Source organism: Netta rufina, assembly GCF_964035555.1.
Source record: "Netta rufina genome assembly, chromosome: 21".
In the NCBI taxonomy this organism is placed as follows: Eukaryota; Metazoa; Chordata; class Aves; order Anseriformes; family Anatidae; genus Netta; species Netta rufina.
Window position 1 is genome coordinate 7,011,290 of NC_140145.1, and position 16,201 is coordinate 7,027,490.

Below are 16,201 nucleotides of genomic sequence, written 5' to 3' on the forward strand. Positions count from 1 at the left end.
GCCGAGCCGCTTCTGTAATGCTGAGCGAAACAATAGCAGCATCCAGAGGAAGAGCCTGTTATGTTTCAGGTGGGATGTTTTCAACCGCGCAGGAAACTCGGCCGCTCCCAGCGCGCGGCGGCGGCACAAAGGACGGGGGGCTCCGGACTGCGCGCACCCAGCGCCGGGCCAAGCGGCTGGGGGCGGCCGGGGGGCACGGCCCTGCCACCTCCCCGCTCCACCTGCCTGCCCCAAAATATTCGGGTGGCACTCGGGGAGGTGGCCGGCCCTCCAGCTCGCTGCTGTCACCTGCTTGTGGCCAGCGTGGGTGAGGGTAAGGGCAGGGTGGTGGTGGCGCAGCCATGGAGCAGCAGCCACCCCACAAAGGGTTGTCCCTCGGCACCAGGATGCGTCACACTGTGACCTAAATCTGCTCTGCCCTACCTGGCCCCGCTCAGCGTGATGGTTTTGGGGTCCTGGCTCGTGCAGAGGAACCGAGCTCTCCTGTGTTCCCTGCAGCTGTGCCAGCAAGGCGCCCCCGTTTAATATTTACTCTGCCTGGACCCGTGCTTCCAGCCCAGGCTGAGCAATGGTCCCGTGCACACCCAAACCAGGGCAGCGAGGGAAGCACAACGAAGCCCAAATCGCCCTCGAGGCTGGTGTAAACGTGACCGCAGCGGTGGTTGTGGCTGGGAGCTGCAGCACGGAGGAGCGGGGCTGTGCTGCCAGCTGGTGCAGCGCGGGGATCCCAGGACAAGGACGGAGCCAGTGATCTGCTCCAGCAGCACAGCTGGGCACCAAGAGGTGGGGAGCAGGGCGGAGGAAGGAAGGTAGAGCACGAAAACCGCCAGGAGAAGGCAGGGATTTCGCGGAGAGCTCTGCAGGGCTCGGGGGAGGCCACGAGAAGTGGTGTGGCCAAGGGATGAGGGCTTTACCCTGAGCCCTGGGTCGCTGCCCGTGCCATCACGGACTGCAGGAGGCACCATCAGGGTGCAGGCACGGCCACGGGGACGTGCCTGGAGAGCTGCAGCTCTCGGCCCTGCTAGAACAGGAGCTGCAGCTGCTCGGCTCCAGCAAGTACGTGGGGCTGCACTCGTCCCCGGGGTCACGGGCGGGGGGCTTGGAGAGCAGCCGACGCGTGAACTCAGGAGAGGAGCAGTGAACTGGAGAGAAACGTGATGAAACCAGAAGGCAGGAGGTCCCAGGACGCACAAAACCCCCTTGGGAAGGTCGGGGACCCGCAGGTCGAGGCAGGGAAACTCAGGGTGGGGGGGTGAGGTGCTGAGCTGGCTGCGGGGTCGCTAGCGGGGCCGGCACACACATGTTCAGCCCCGGGCTGTTCCCAGCCAGCCGGGCTGATTTGAGCGAAGCCCCGAGGATTTCTCCTCCGCCCTGAGCGCTCGGGCTCCAAGTGCACCTCAGCTCTCAGCTGTGCAGCCCCCGAAGCTGCCCACACCCTCATTCTGACCTCTCTCCGCCTGCGAGCGCCGGCTGGGGAGGAAGGGAGGAGCAGGCCAGGCAGCGAGCCCCCGACACACCAGGCAGCCCCCACGCTCCCCGCAGAAGGGGCAGCGACCATCCCAGGGGGCCACACCGCAGCTGGGCTGGTGGCCGGGGTTGGGATGTGCGCGGCGCTGCCCTCCCCAAACACCCCGAGCATGTGCGGCTCCCCTTGGCCGTGCCGGGGAAGCGGGGAATTGACCGACACCTCCCGCTTCCCAAGCTTGGGGCAGCTTTAAATTTACAGCCCACCTCGCCCAGCTCGGCTTTGCTTCCTCATTATCCTTCGAAAAGGGGAGCCGGGTACCTGCCAGCAACACCGGGACGGCCTCGCCGCCCTCCCTCCCTCCCTCCCTCCCGGTGTGGTTTGAGACCCTGCGCCTCGACGCGGGTTTCTCGAAATTCGAAGGGAAAAAAAAAAAAAAGAAAAAAAAGGAGAAATCTGAAAAAAAAAAAAAAAAAAAAAAGGTTGGGGTGGGTTTGGAAAAGTGAAGCGCAGTGGTTCTGGGCCCGGCGCCAGCAGCCGGAGGGTACACATGTGCGCGCTCTCCCAGTAGGGCCTTCAGCAGCCCTGTTTTACAACCACCTCGGCACACACTGCAGAGTTCACGCATATGGCCAGACAGATGTGTCTGGCTTACGTTCAAGGCTGGAAAATGAAGAATTATGGAAGTGAAGGGCCCTGGGCATTAGAGAGGGCGGAGGTGAGGGGGAGGGGAGCCAGGGAGAATTTTTTCCTCTGCTGAGAAATCCTCATCTGGGCGGCGAGGCTGGAGGAAGAGGGGCTGCGAGCGAGCGAGGAGCCAAGAGCCATGCATGTGAGCTCGCTCTTAAAGCTACAGCAAGCACCACCAGGCAGCTGCGACCAGTGCGACCAGTTTAAATTGCCCGTTCCCACTGGGAAAAGCGCTGGGAATAGGTCAGGGCCTGGCCAGGATCACCTGCATCCCGTCTGTTTGTCCCCATAACGATGGCAACGCTTCGCTCTGGCCGTCTGCGGGCTGTTTGTCCTGCTGCTGGCTCCCACGTGAGCTCGTGAGCTCCCACCCTCTCCCTGTGCCCTGATTCACGGGACAGCTGCCTCCCAGCACAGCCCCGATGCCACCAAAGCTCTGTCCCAGCCTGGGGACAGCTCGCTGCCTGGCACGTGCTGCGTCACGGCCACCAGCTCTGCCCCAAGGAGCACGAAGAGCTCAGTGGAGGAGCGGTGTCCAGCTCCTCGAGGGCTCCTGGAGACCCCAGCACGCGGCTGTGGAAGGGCAGATCTCACCCCATATGGCTCAGCAACAAAATTCAGCCCTGCCCTCTGAAGGCAGAGCTGCCTGCTGCTGGGTTTCGCTCAGGGGGCACCTACGGAAAGCTCACGGTGCCGTGAGGCATCCCAGGAAGGAACTCGTCCCCGAGCACGGCAGGGAAATGGCACAAGGAGACAAAATCGGCCCCCGTGCAGCAGCAAAGCAGCTCCTCAGCCAGCCCGGCGGAGCAGGGGCTGCAGCTGCACATCCCAGCCTACCTGAATCTTGTCCTGCCGCCGCTGCTGCTCAGCTACTTTCCTGGCCAGCGCCTGCTTCTTGGCTCTGAGCTCCCTGATGTCCAGCTCTCCTCCGCTGCCTTCAGCCTCTGAGTCATCCTCGAATGCTTCAATCCTCACATCATCTTCCTTCTTCCAGGAAACGCAGAAAGACAAAAACAGGCGAGATGTCATTGTCAGGGACGCTGGTGGCAGGGCCTGCTGCTCCCCCCCCCCCCTTCCCAGGAGGCAGATCCCTGCCCAGCGTGGCTCATCCCCGCTCGCTGCCGGGAGCCTGGCGCTAAATACTTCAAAGCAAACCCGAATAAATAAACTGTGAACATGCAGGGGGGGTGATAAGGTGAGAGAGCGGAGCGGGGCAGGGATGCCACAGGGCGGGGGGCAGCCCTGGGTAAAGCTCTGGGCCGAAATCAAACCGTGGCGAGCCTTGGAAAACTCTTCCCACGGCCCCGGGTGAGTCACTGATGCTTTACAGGCTTCAGTTCTGCAAAGTGGGGAGCGTGGCATTTCCTTGCCTCTCCAGGCAGGCTGCACAGCCCTCCTGTCCATGCAGCTCCAGCCAGGGTGTTTTTGTGCCCATCTGCACCGCGGGCTGCGCGCCCCTGCCCCAAAAGTGCTGCCCCAAAATAACGCTACGCACGCACAGCCATCACCTCACCAGGAAACCCGGCGCATGGGAGAGCAACGAGCCCCCTCCATCCTCGGGTGTGATCTCAGCACAGGCCAGAGAAATTCCTGCACCCACCCCGAAACTCCCTGGAGCCGCAGCAGCTGGTCCAGAAAGAGACAGTCCTGGTTTGAAACCCCCGCGTGAGGTGATGGAGAACCCACTGCGTCTCGGGGGCAGTCGTCGCCACGGTTAATTAGGTTAATTACTTCCTCCGTTAACGTTTGCATCCTTCTCAGCCCGCTTTTGTCCCTTTGTTGGGCTGCCTCTGGCCAGGAGCCTCAGCTGTGCCGACCCCGGGGGTCGCAGGGGCTGCAGCCTCCTGCCTGCGCGGGCGCTTGGAGACCTCGGTGCGCCTCCGCCCTGCCCTGGGCACGCTGCTGTCCCCACCAGGAGGTCTCCAGAGCTTCCCAGTTTGCTCGTGCTACTCTGGAGACCCCAGAACGGGCTGTGCGGGGGATCAGCCATGACCCAGCTCCTTCCCAGCTTTGCTGTTCCCCTAAAAAAGTCCCTGCCTGCACCTCCCTGCCTGTTCCCAGCGCAGGGCCCACCAGCACACACGTGCTGCCCACGAGCCCAGCTCTGCCGCTCACCCAGGCAGCCCCCTCAGTCCCCCAAGCCCCCTTTTATCCCCCGTGCAGCCCCTGTGAACCATCCCAAACCCTGCAGTGCCAATTTTCCCTGCCCTGCACAAAACCAACGTGGCTGGGAAGGATCCTGCCCCAAATGATCCCCCCGAAATGCCGAGAGCACTGCTGCCCGGCCACGGCACGGGGCAGAGGGACCCGCAGCGCCCCAGGGACGGGGCAGGAGTGCTCAGCCTTAATTTTAACAGCCCCAAAACTGTCCGGATGCATCCTCCATCATTTCACCCGGAGCCACGCGGCCACCTGGCCGCAGAACCAAGCGCTCCTCTCCGCTGGTGACTTCTGAGCCATGGGAAGGAGGAAGGCAGAGCCCCCGGGCTCACTTCCCTCTCCGGGACAGCCTGGACCACAGAGGATGGGGGATGCTGTGAGAGGGATGAAGCCGTGCCGGGGCCTCGGGAACAGATCCCCTGCGGTGTTTGGGGTCAGGCTCTGCTTGCCCAGGCTCAGGGCTGGCCGTGCTGGCAAGCTGGGAGCTGCTTTGCACCACGGCCCCGAGGAGGAAGCTCTGGGGTTACGCAAGGAGCACGCACCGAGCTTCCCACAGCAGGGCGAGAGGCAGCCCCCCTCCTCCCCGTGGTTACACAGCAGGAATCGGGGGGGTTGACCCTAAAACGAGAGCGTTGCAGAGAGCAGCACCGTCCCGCCGTGACGTGGGGTGGGACCTGAAGATCCCAAAAGCTCACACGGTCAGTGGTGTCAGCCCCAAACCCTCCCCACAACCTCCAGGAGAAGGACAGGGGTCTGGGTCTCCCACCCTGCAATCTCTTGCCACCCAGGGTGCTGCTTTGAGCCCTAGGCAACAAAAACACCTCGAATCCATCCCGTGCTCAGCTCAAATCCATCCCGTGCTCAGCCGGAGCCATCTGCAGGGACGCAGGGAGATGAGGAGGGTGCTGAGCACGCTCCTGCTGGGGGCTCCCCTGGCTGCCAGCCCCGGGGGGGGGGGGACACACGGCACAGACCATAGGGACTGGGGGCTGGATCCCATGATCTGGGGCTTGGTCCCGATGATCTCTCGAGGTCCCTTCCAACCCCCATGATTGTTTCTGTGACCACCCAGCACCAGCAGGGGCGATTTCCCCCCCCCCCGGCCCCGTGCGGAGGGCGGGGGCGCTGGGAGCCGGGTGGCTCTGCCCCCTCTCCGCTGCTCCCCCGGCTTTTCAAAGCGCGAGATGAAACAGAAAAGCAAAAAGAGTCAACCTGCAGAGCGGCTGGCAGAGCCCTTAAAACACACACACGGAGCCTGGAGCGAAGCGAGGCCTACAGGAACAAGCAAGGGCAGAAAAACAAGAGGCGAATTCCTTAATCACATCAGGATGTGAGAGGCAGGGGAGGGACGGGGCGCCAATGTCAGCTCTTCCTGTACGTGTGCTGGAGGCTGGAGCTCGGGCCTCTGCCGCCACCAGCTCCACGGCTAGAAACTCCATCCCGAGGCTCAACCCTGACACCCCCTCGCCCACCACCCTCCCCAAAATCCCCGGGCTGCAGGGTTTTAAACCTCCCCTCCCGTGTCCGTGTGTGTGTCCCCCCCCCCTCTCCGAATTAAAAAGCAGCATCTGGAACTCATAGCGCCGGGCGAGATAGAGGCACGTGGGCTGGGCTGGCAGGAAAGGGCACGAGCAAAGCACACTCAGGAGACCGGGGCCGTGCACTATTTGCTCTCCAACCCCCCCGGCTCCCCCCATAAAACGCACACGCAGCCACGGCAGCTATAAATAGCGGGAGCTGCAGGGCAGGCAGGGGCTGGGCCCCACAGGGGTGATTCTTCCTTCACCGAGGCGCGCTCTTCCCGCACGGTACCTGATCTTCCAGTTGTTTTCCCTCTTGGCTTCCCATTTCCTTTCCCATGGCGTCTGGGACGGGTGCCACTGACACATATTTTCCACCCTTGAATGCCAGCAAAGGCTCTTCTTGTCCACAAAGGGCTTCCAGGAAATACTTCAGAACTGTGACCCTCTTGCAGTCGGCTGCAATAACCTACGGGGTGAGGGCGAGGGGGTTGGGGAGAGGCAAAGGAAAACAAAAAGTCAGTGCAAAGGGGGAGGCGGGAGAGCAGGGAGACGCTCGGGGCACGCAGGCGGCACCGCGGGGACCTGCGGGGTTCCCCTCTGCCTTCCCAACAGGGATGGGAGGGATTTACCCAGGCCTCCAGCTCAGCGTCCCCGGGGAAAATGAGGTTGGTGAGCACGAGGTCAGCGCGCCCCGAGCCCGTCGGGTGCTGCCCTGCCCTCTGTGTGCAACCTGGAGCCGTGTGCGGGGCTGCCGGGGGGGCACCGGCCCCTGCTCGGCCCCATTGGGACGGGGAAAGTCCTGCTGAGGGCTGGTCCGGGCTGTTTGGTGTCAGCTCAGTCACCAGATTCACCCCCCCATGAAAATAGAGGGGCTGGGAGGGATGCAGGTGCGAGAGCAGGCGGCTGGGGGCACGTCACCAAGGCCAGACCCCCCCTCCCCGGCTCCAGCCCGACCCCGTCCCGCGGGGCCGGTGCCGTGGACCAACTGGGGAGCCCTTGTCAGGGAGGCTGGGATGGATCTGGCCAGAAGGAAACTCAATAGCCCAGGTAATTATCGCTTTACGAGGCTCTCAAATGGAGTTTCCAGAGCGCGGGAGCCCGGTGCCTCCGTGGCCCCCATCCTGCAGGGCCTCTGCCTGCGCCCCCAGCGGGATCCCGATGGCCGCGGGGCTCCGCACCTGCAGCTCTCCCCTCTGGTGCTTCCCTCCGGGGAGAAGCAGCAAGGACACAGAGAAAGCCAGCAAACGAGGGGCTAAAAGCACCACCCGCCCCGCAGACCGAGTCCCCGTTCATGCCCGAGTTCCTCCTGCCCCCAAAACCGCTCCGGCTCCGCTCTGCCCACCCGCAGCACAGCTCTGAGACCTCACCCCAAAATGTCCCCGCTGCCTCCCGGGCTGGGAGAGCCAGGACACGGCACGAGGATCGCTGCCCCATGCTCACACTGGGTGCTGGCAGCACTGGGAATGGACGGGGACACGAATGGGGACACGGATGGGGACACGGATGGGGCCGGGTGGCAGCGAGCAGGGGGCTGGCAGCGGCGCACGGCGCGGCCCCGCTGCACCAGGCTGCCGTGAGAGGAAACTTCTGCTCTTCCACAATGCTGCCAGTTTCCTCTCTGCGGGCTAATTTTAACCGCCGTGTCGCTGCCGTGCGTGTCAAAAACCTGACCCTGCTCTGACCTGCAACCTCCCACCCCGGCTACCGCCCGCACGAGGCACCTTTACGTGAGGGCAGCCGGAGACGGCGCCACTTGAGGGTGCCCCCCTCGAGCCCCGAGCGTCCCCAAACCTCACCGAGATTTGGGGGGGGGGAAGGAGATGCCCCTTTCTCCCCCCCCAGGAGGCAGGCTGAGAGGCGTAGGCACAGGGTGATGGCAATGCAGAGAGCGAGGGACCCGTAACCACCGACTCTGCTCCTAAAAAGGGTGCCCTGCGGGATGGAGAGGGGCAAAGAGCAAAGGAGAAGGTGGTGCGGGCTCAGCAGCCCTGGGAATGGGGCTGGATGTCCCTTCTGGACGGGCCCTTTGCTGCTTGGGATGCCCAGCCTGGAGCAAGCCCGGCAAGAGGCCCAGAAGGAACGTTCCCATCCTGCTGGCTCTCCTTTAGGAACGATTCTGCGAAGGGGAAAGTCAGAAGGAAAGGGAACGAGAGCGCAGGGGGAATGGCTGTCATGGGAAACAGCCCCCTGAGAGAGCTGCCGGCCGCAGCGACCCGGGGGAAGTGGTGGAAACCTCCTGGCCTGGTTCACCCCCAGCTCACCAGGCTAACGCTGCTGGGTCTGTGCACAGCACCCGGCCTGACTCACCCGAGGCAGCTCAGCCCTGGGATTTTCCAGCCCCGGTCCGTGCAGTTCCCTTGTGCCCGGGCTGCTCCACGAGCCCTGGAAGCGGGGCAGCCCTCTGGCACCACGAGCACCGCCACGGGGACCTGCACGTGGCAGCAGCGGGGCTGTGAGCAGGCTGTGCCCGACAGCAGCAGGGAACGGGGTGCAGGAGAGGCTGGCTAGGTGGGGAGGAGACGGGCACCCCGTCCTGACACCCTTCGCGAGGGATTTCGCCTGAAATAAAAGCAATCACATCTGGTTTAGGGCCCGGGAGGTTTTCCCCTATGCCTGCAGGGCCGGGTGCTGACACCTCCGCGCAGCACAGGCGGAAATCTCGGCTGTCAGAGCCTCCTGGACGGGGAGCCACCAAGAGGGTTGCAGAAAAGCCCCCGTCACCCACGGCTGGGTGCGGGGCCGAGGGCAGGTGGGTTCGTTTCTTCCTCCCCTGCAGAAGAAAGGAGCGGGGAAACTCCCGACCGCCTGCCAAGCCGGCGCAGCCCCGGCGCTTCAATTCAGCTCATCTGCTGCGGAGAAAAGAGCCCGACCGAAGGCCCATGACATAATGCCACAGTAACTTGTCTCATGAACACATTTTTCCAGCCCACATGAATGAAAAACAGGGAACGAGCTCCGCACATCCCCGTCACGTGCAGCCCGGGGCCCGCGCCCTGCCTGCCGTGGCCGTGCCAGAGGCGCTCCGGGAGCCAGGCTGGCCGCGGCGCGGGGCTGCCCTGCCTCGAGGTGCTGGGAAACGAGTGACCCGTGCCTGGCACCCGGGTGTCGAGAGTGGCAGCTTGGAGCCTCGCGTGACACGCGGCAAGCCGCAAGGCAGAAACTTCCCGTTTCGGGGTGGAAACGCGAGTGCCCGCAGCAGCAGCGGCATGCCCGGGGCCACGGGGATGGCCGCGGAGGTGCCGGAGGCTCACGGGGCTGCTCCTCGCTACCAGCCCGGAGAGCAGCAGAGGTGCCGGGGCTCCGGGAGCCGTGGCTGCTCTCCCAAAAGGCAAGCTCGAGCATGAAAAATCAGACGGTGCCGACGCGTTGGGCGATGCAGGGGGAACGGAGCCGCCCCGCGCGCCCTTCCCCCTGCGAGCGTGCAGCGAGACAGCAGGAACCGAAAGCCTGGCTTCGAGTCGTCGCCGGGTATGAAAATAGGCCTGACACGCACGCAGCCGCTCGCAAAGGAAAACTGAAACTGAGAATTGCTGAAGTGGTCTGGTGCCCTCCGATGTGACCCGGGCTCGGTTCCCCTGCGGCGCGAGCGACCCGGGCAGCGATCGCGGAGCCCCCGCCTGCCGCGGTGCCTCGCGGGGACTGCGCGGGACCTCGTGGGGTGGCTCGGGCTGCAGCAGCCCCGCTTGCGAGCCTTGATCTCATCGGGCCGGGCCCAGAGATGAGAGGTTTTTAATCTGCCCCTAGATCAGACCCGCTAACCGCCAGCTCAGCGCCAGCCACCCGCAGAGGGCTGGTGGCTGCGAGGGCACGCCGAGGAGGAGGAGGCTCGTTAGCGCTGCGCCTGCCAAGTCCTGGGTCGTACATTAACATCCTAATCATTGCCTGGGACACAGCGGGACACACATTAACACACCCGAACTGCCTGCGAAGACCCACTGGGCTGCACATTAGCTGCACCAGCTGCCGTGTTCTCAGCGCCGCTCTGCGGTTCCAGCGCATTCGGGACGTGCTCGCTGCCACCCGCAGTCCTTGGCGAGGCCGGGATTGGTGTCCCCAGGAGGGCACGGGGCCCTCCCCAGCTCGAGGGCTGAGCCCCTCTATTTTTTTCCATCCCCAGATAAAGCACGCTGAAGGGAAAGCCTGCCCCGAGTGCTGCGTGGTGCTGTTTAACAAGATGAAGCCAGAGCCGGTGCCGACGCACGGGGTGGCGTGGAGGAGACGCAGTGCGTGTCCTGCTGGGATTCGAGGGGACGGAAGGGACTCGGTCCCAGCACCGTGCCCAGGGGACAAAAGCACCCGGGGCCAGCAGGGTGACACTGCCACGAACCAGCCCCACTCTCACTCAGGGGCAGAAGCACGCCGGGGGCCGCCCCGTCACCCCCAGCACCCCGCAGCGGGCGGCCCCGGGGCTCAGCACCTCCCTGCAGCCGGGCGAAATCGCCGTCACACCCACCGCCGCCTTCAATCGGCTTTTACAACTTGTTAATTTTACGCAGCGTCCTAAAGAGCAAATAACTGCGAGGCAGGAATGCAGAGCCTCCTTCGGCTGCTCCGAGGAGCCCGCGGAGGCCGAGCCAGCTGGCCCGGGGAGCCGCGCTCAGCCGGGGGACCCGCCACCTCCAGGAGGGCCTGACTCGGGCCACGGAGGGCTGCCCCCGTCCCGCATGCTCCGAGGCAGGAGGCAGGCCGGCAGCTCTGCTGGGGGAAAATTTAGACTCAAACACAGCGGAGGAAGCAGAGCTGGAGAAGGGTTTTTGCTCGGAGCTCGTCCCCGCAGCTGGAGTCGGGAGGGAAAGGGACAGGAGGAGCTTGAGTCACAGCACAGAGAGATCCCATCCCGGATTCCGAGCTGGGAATGGGACAGGGCTGGGAGTCAGGGCCAAGCTCAAGCACGACCCAGTGTGGGGATAACGCTGCTTTTGTGCCACATTGCCTCAAACGCAGCTTGGTGGGAGCGAGGCAGCCGCTCTGTGCTTAAACCAAGTGAGCCCCGAACTACCTAAACCACGCAGTGTTGGCACGAGCCAGGTGAAACACCTGTGGTGCCCCTGATAAACCACCCTGAGGCCGGGGCTAAATGCCTCCCCACACCCTGAGCCTCCTTCTCCCCCCTGAGCCTCCTTCTCCTGTCCCTGGGGAGGCAGCTCGGAGGTGCAGGGGGGGCAGAGCGAGCTGCAGGAGCTCAAAGGGAAGCTCTGGGTTTGCTGTCATCCCTCCTGGGTTCACAGCTCACCGTCTGATACAAAAGCTGGGCTGGGTTTAACCCTGGCTTATCCCAGCCCCGCATCTCTGGCCTTGCTCCAGTGCCAGGACGTGGCCGAGGAGTCCCTCGCCCTGCCCATCCCCAGACTCGGGTTTGGCCACCTGGGTAGGACCAAAGCATCTGCCAGGGCTGGGCAGAAGCACTCACAGCTGGTTCACAGCCCTGGTTTCTGCAGCTGAGGGCTGCCTTCAGCCACAGCTTCTCTCAGAGACACGTCTGACGTCGCCTAACCCCACAAGCAGGCTCGGAGGACGCAGCTCCCACGTGCACACCTCGGTGCACGACCTGGGAGCACAACCACGGCGCTGCCATCCCGCCCCAGCACAGCAGAGAGGCACTTGGAAAGTGCCCGGGGAGGATGGAGAAGCTCGGAGGTACCTTGCTGGTTGCTTCTTCCCATCACCGTTGCTGGAGAAGTGCTTTTTGTGCAAAGCAGTGGCTCCTCGAAGAGAAAGCCCAGACCACAACCTCTCTCCCAGCAGCCCTGCCTTGCAGAGCACAGCTCCAGCCCCTGCGTGGTCTCAGGGGAGTCCCGGGAGCAGCTGTGCTCTCAGCCTGGTGAGCGCTTCCATCTTTCCAGCCCTGGAAAGCCGCATGGAAAAGGAGCCAGGTGCCCATCATGAGGATTTGCTGGGCTAAGACTGGCCTTGCTCGTGCCAGGCAGCGCTGCAGAGAAGAAGCATGGATGATAGGAAGGTGCAAAGCTGGGGAGAAGATGGGTCTGGGCTGAGGTATCCCGTTTTTGGTGCCAGAGACCAGTTATAGCCAGAGCAGCCCACACAGATTGCTGCCATGTCCTCTAACTGCACCCAGGTGCTGGTACTTGGCAGCTGTAGGAGATGAAGGAGCTGAGGGAGACCCACCAAAGACGTGGGGAAGCACATCTGGGGCTTGGAGCCTGCTCTCAACAACCAGGGGAAGAGGAGCCCTGCACGGGTGTGCCAAGCCTGCAGCAATCCCCAGAGCTGCCCGTCTGCCAGGGGCCAGTTCTCGCCCCCTGACTGGCACCCGGTGGTTGTGGGGCAGGAACACAGATTGAATTTGTACTCAGCTAGGCCAGAAGAAAAATAAAACTCCAACCAGGACACCCACACTGCCACAGGTCACACTCTGTGCCCCTCAAACCCTTCGTGCCGTGGCACGGCCCTGCAGCACCTCTCCTGGCTCCTCTCCAACCTTCCCTCCTTGCTCCCACCTTGCCACGGGGGTTGGGGAAAGCTGTGCACCCCAAAACACACCTGAGGCTACTGCAGGACCTCAGCAGCAGCAGTTCCTGCTGGAAAAGTCAGCCCCAAAGCAGCTGCTCTGGCTGGAAAGCCATCGTCCAGCCCCGTGCTCCCGTGCCCGGGGTGACCGGAGCGCTGGCTGGGACGGCCGCCGGCACCGGCTGCTGCTCTGAAGCGTGAGGAGCTTCCCAGCTCCACAGAGGAAAGTTTCTGATGGCTTCCAAACCCGGCTTTTGGCTTTGCCTGACGTTTGGAAAGACTCGCCCTGATGTTTTATTCACCTGTTAACGCGCCGAGGAATCGTTTTGTCCGCTCCTCTCGCCAGCTCCTCTCCGGGGAGCGGCGGCGCTGGCGGCACGGGGGATGGCTCCAGGCTGCGTCCTACAACCTGCAGCTGGGTGGTGGGCACGGTGAGGGCTACCCCGATGGCCCGTTCCCACTGGGTGGTGGCAAACTGAGAGAGGAGCACGACCTCAGCCTGGGGGAAACGTCCCTGGGAAGACGATTTGGGTGCAGGAGGTCTCTGCAGTGACGCAGGGCTTCGTCCGCTTGGCGAGCGTGGCTCCTGGCCGGGCTCTCCTTGTGCTCCAGCAGCACAGCGAGGGCTGGGAGCTTCCCTGCATGGCAGGACGCTGCCTCTGCTAGGAGGCTGCAGGGATTTCCATGGCAGAAAGCTCTCCTGCAACCAAGCTGCCCCTGCACAGCACCGCTGGGCGCTGGGAAAACCACTTCCCCCAGCTGGGGATCACCTGGGGCATTTCTGCTCTCCCTGAGCACAGCACCACGCGTTTCAGCTGCCAGGCAGGAGAGCGAGGGACTGAAAAAGCCCAGCTTCCAAGCAGGCCTGTGAGAGAGGCAGACGAGTCCAGGAGAAACTGCAAGTGACAGCCAGGGGCTCCCTGTTACAGCCAGCACCCCCAGCCCCCAGCACATCCCCCGGCTTCCCAGGGGAAAAGGAGAAAAATTCAAGCAGAGCGATGCCAAGCCAAGACCGAGGGAGCCCACCCTGCTCCTCCCTTGCAGATCCTACAGAAAACACTAACCAGGGAGGCCAAGCCCCTGGAAATCTGCCCCCAAACCATGGTCCCAGGCTGGGGAAGGAGGAAGGCGAGACCCGTATCCTCGCTGGAGCCAACGTGGCACCAACATCGGCGCTCTGAGGGCAGGGGCTGCTCTCCCTGCTGCAAGAGCCTCCGATCTTTTCCTTTTCAGGGACTGGGGGAATTTATTTCCTCTGCCATTTCGGAGGATGCCTGCCTTGCCAGAGATTGTTTTGCAGAGTTAAGAAAGATAAGAAAGTGGTTAGCAGGCTCTTCGGTGGAGGAAGGGAGGATTGCTTAGTAAGGGAAAGGGGACTGCTCCGCTCCGCGCAGCCACGCGCTGCCCTTCCTCTGTGGCTGCAGTCTGTCCCCTCGCCTCTGCCCCTGGTACCTCTGCCCCTGGGGCCACGCTGGGGCCAGGAGAGCTGCCCCTCACCACAACTAAAACCCAGCTCTCCTGGCATTTGGGAAACAAGGCTGATGAACGCTCAGACCAACATCGAGACTGCAAAACTCAGCGGCGCTCTCCGAGAGCCCTTTTCCAAGGCACGTGGAAAAAAACATCGTGCATGGCTTAGCGAGGGGAGCTGCTGAAACCTCCCCGCTCCAGAAGGCACCTCCTGAGCCTGGAGGATGCCCTGATGTCCCTGCCCAGCAGCAGGGATGTTTTGGCATGGGGAGGTGCAGCCCAGCCCCCCCCAGAGCCCGCAGCCACCCTCGCTCTCCACGTGGACGGAGGCGTCGTGCACCGAGGCGGGACGGAGCAGGCGCGGTGCCGGTACCACGAGCAATTTCGCAAGGACTTCCCCCACGGAGATGACTGCCCCGTGATTAGACCCACAACTCCGTGATTCCTGTCCCACGGGACAGGACCCCCGCGGCCGGGGGGTAGCAGAGGAGGAGGTGGGAAGTGGGGCGGTGGAAGGGTTACGACACAGAGCGCAGGAGCAGGGGCTGTTGTGCAACGAGAACAAAGAAAAAAAAAACACGCAAAGAGACAAACCCTGCCATCGCCCACCTTCCCCATCTGTGCCTTCCACCTCTCGTCCCTCCAACGTGGTTATGGACAGAGAGGAAATCATCCCATTAGCCCGTGACCCCCAGGGTTTTGGATTTCCACCCCGGGCGGTGCGAAAGCCCCGCACGAACCTGCCGTCTGACCTCGGCGGCGCGAAGGAGAGGCGAGGTGAGGGCTGGAAGATTCTGCCTCGTCCTGGCAGAGCTGGCCGGGAGAAGCCGTTGCTGTGAGTTTACACAGCTTATAGGTTCTCCATGCAGTTCCTGGACGCCTTCCACTGCAGATGAGAGTTTTATGTCGAATTTTAAGTTTGACCACAAATATTTAAACTTCCTTGGACCGCAAATGCTCTATCTTCTTTGTGGTTGAGTTGGCACCAAAGGAGTATTTGCAGAGCCCTATATGTCTGTCTGTCATTTAAATATCTCGCGGAGGTGCCAAAGGCTTCAGAAGCGGAGGGGCTCCTCAGGCAGACCCCACAGCTCGCCCTCCCAGGCCCCTGCTGCTCGGCACAGGCACGGAGAGGTGCGGAGGACGAGGACACAGGCTGAGCCGTCTCCTGCGCGCTCTCCGTTCCCTTTCCCTTTCAGAGAATGTCACCCAAGATCCCACTGCGACTTCCACAGCTCCTTGCCCCGGCTGATATTTGAACCGGGATGAAAGCCTTTGGCATTTTCTCCTCTTCTTTTAGGAAACTCGGGATTTCGGAGTCTGCGGGAGGCTGTTTTAACGAGAACCGCTAAAACCCCCTCGAGCTGCCCAGCTCCCACCTGGCTGCTCCTCGCCGCCTCCCCGCCGGGGTTTTCACTTCCCCAAAGGCGAGCAATTCTCAGAGGGTCACGGTCCGGCCCTGCTGAACTGGGATCCCGCTCTAGGGAAACTGGTCAGAGTGGTTAAGTCTCCGCGGCTGGACGGTGCCGAATAGAGGAAAGGCGGCTCAGCCAGACAAACACAGCCGAAGGAGCACCACGAAGGGGCCCTCCCAAGCACCCTGCCCCAGGGGAACTCAGCGCTGCCTTCTGCCTGCTGGATGAGGGCGCAGAGGGCTGAGGATGCCCGAGCTCGGAGCCAGGCACGTGGCAGAGCTGGGGGTGAAACAGCCCCAAATCCGCGTTAACGTGCGCGCGCCGACTGGACTCAGGCCCCGCGTTACTCCACCACGTTGTGTGTGTTTCATTTCCTTCAGACTTTTCACGTCTAGGACGCAAATTGGACGCTTGCCTCGCTAATTCTAGGGGAACTTTTGAACGCCTTGCACCGTGGTACTCGCTGCTGCTGCAAGGCTGCTTGTATCCCACAGGGAAGCTGCAGCAACGCTCGAGGGGCTCTCCCCAGCCGTGCCACGTCCTGACATCCTCCTCCAGTAGCCACAGGGCAATCGTGTGCCCGGGGCACGTTGGAGGAACCGGCCACCTGAGCCCGAGCAGTGGGATGGGGATGGGAAAGCTCCTCTCCATGAGCCAGGAGGGACGCTACCTGCTCACGTCGCCGTCCCCAGGCACCACTGGGGAGCTCGGGGCCCTCCGGCTCCCCCCGAACAAGAAGCGGCTTTGCCAACTGCAAGAAAAGCAACTTTTTGTTGAAATAACGAGCAGGGGAAAGCCACGGGAAGGGGCAGCAAGCGGGGCCGGGGCAGGCCGGCGTGCTGCCGCCCGCAGGGAGGAGCTCCTCCGACTGTCTGGCCGGGCTGCAGCCGAATTCCCTTGAAAAGAGAGGGTGGGGAGAGGGGAGGCGACGCACTGACACCAGCACAGTGCCACCGCAGCTCGGTTGGCTGTGACACCGCAGCCCCAGCGGTGCTGGCAGTGCTGGCAGT

The 16,201-nt window shown here is 63.2% G+C and overlaps 1 protein-coding gene across 2 annotated transcripts in view; it reads right to left on the bottom strand.

Moving 5' to 3' along the window:
* SMG6 (SMG6 nonsense mediated mRNA decay factor) overlaps positions 1–16,201 on the bottom strand; it is a 105,067-nt gene that overhangs the window by 11,325 nt on the left and 77,541 nt on the right. The window contains exons 14-15 of one of the 2 annotated variants that reach the window (XM_084299723.1): positions 6,128–6,304; positions 2,993–3,139 (exon numbers count right to left, since the gene is read on the bottom strand). In XM_084299723.1, coding sequence (XP_084155849.1) covers positions 2,993–3,139; positions 6,128–6,304 — 324 coding nt within the window. Of the gene's footprint in view, positions 1–2,992; positions 3,143–6,127; positions 6,305–16,201 lie in introns of both variants that reach the window. The other variant, XM_084299722.1, reaches the window with a different exon arrangement.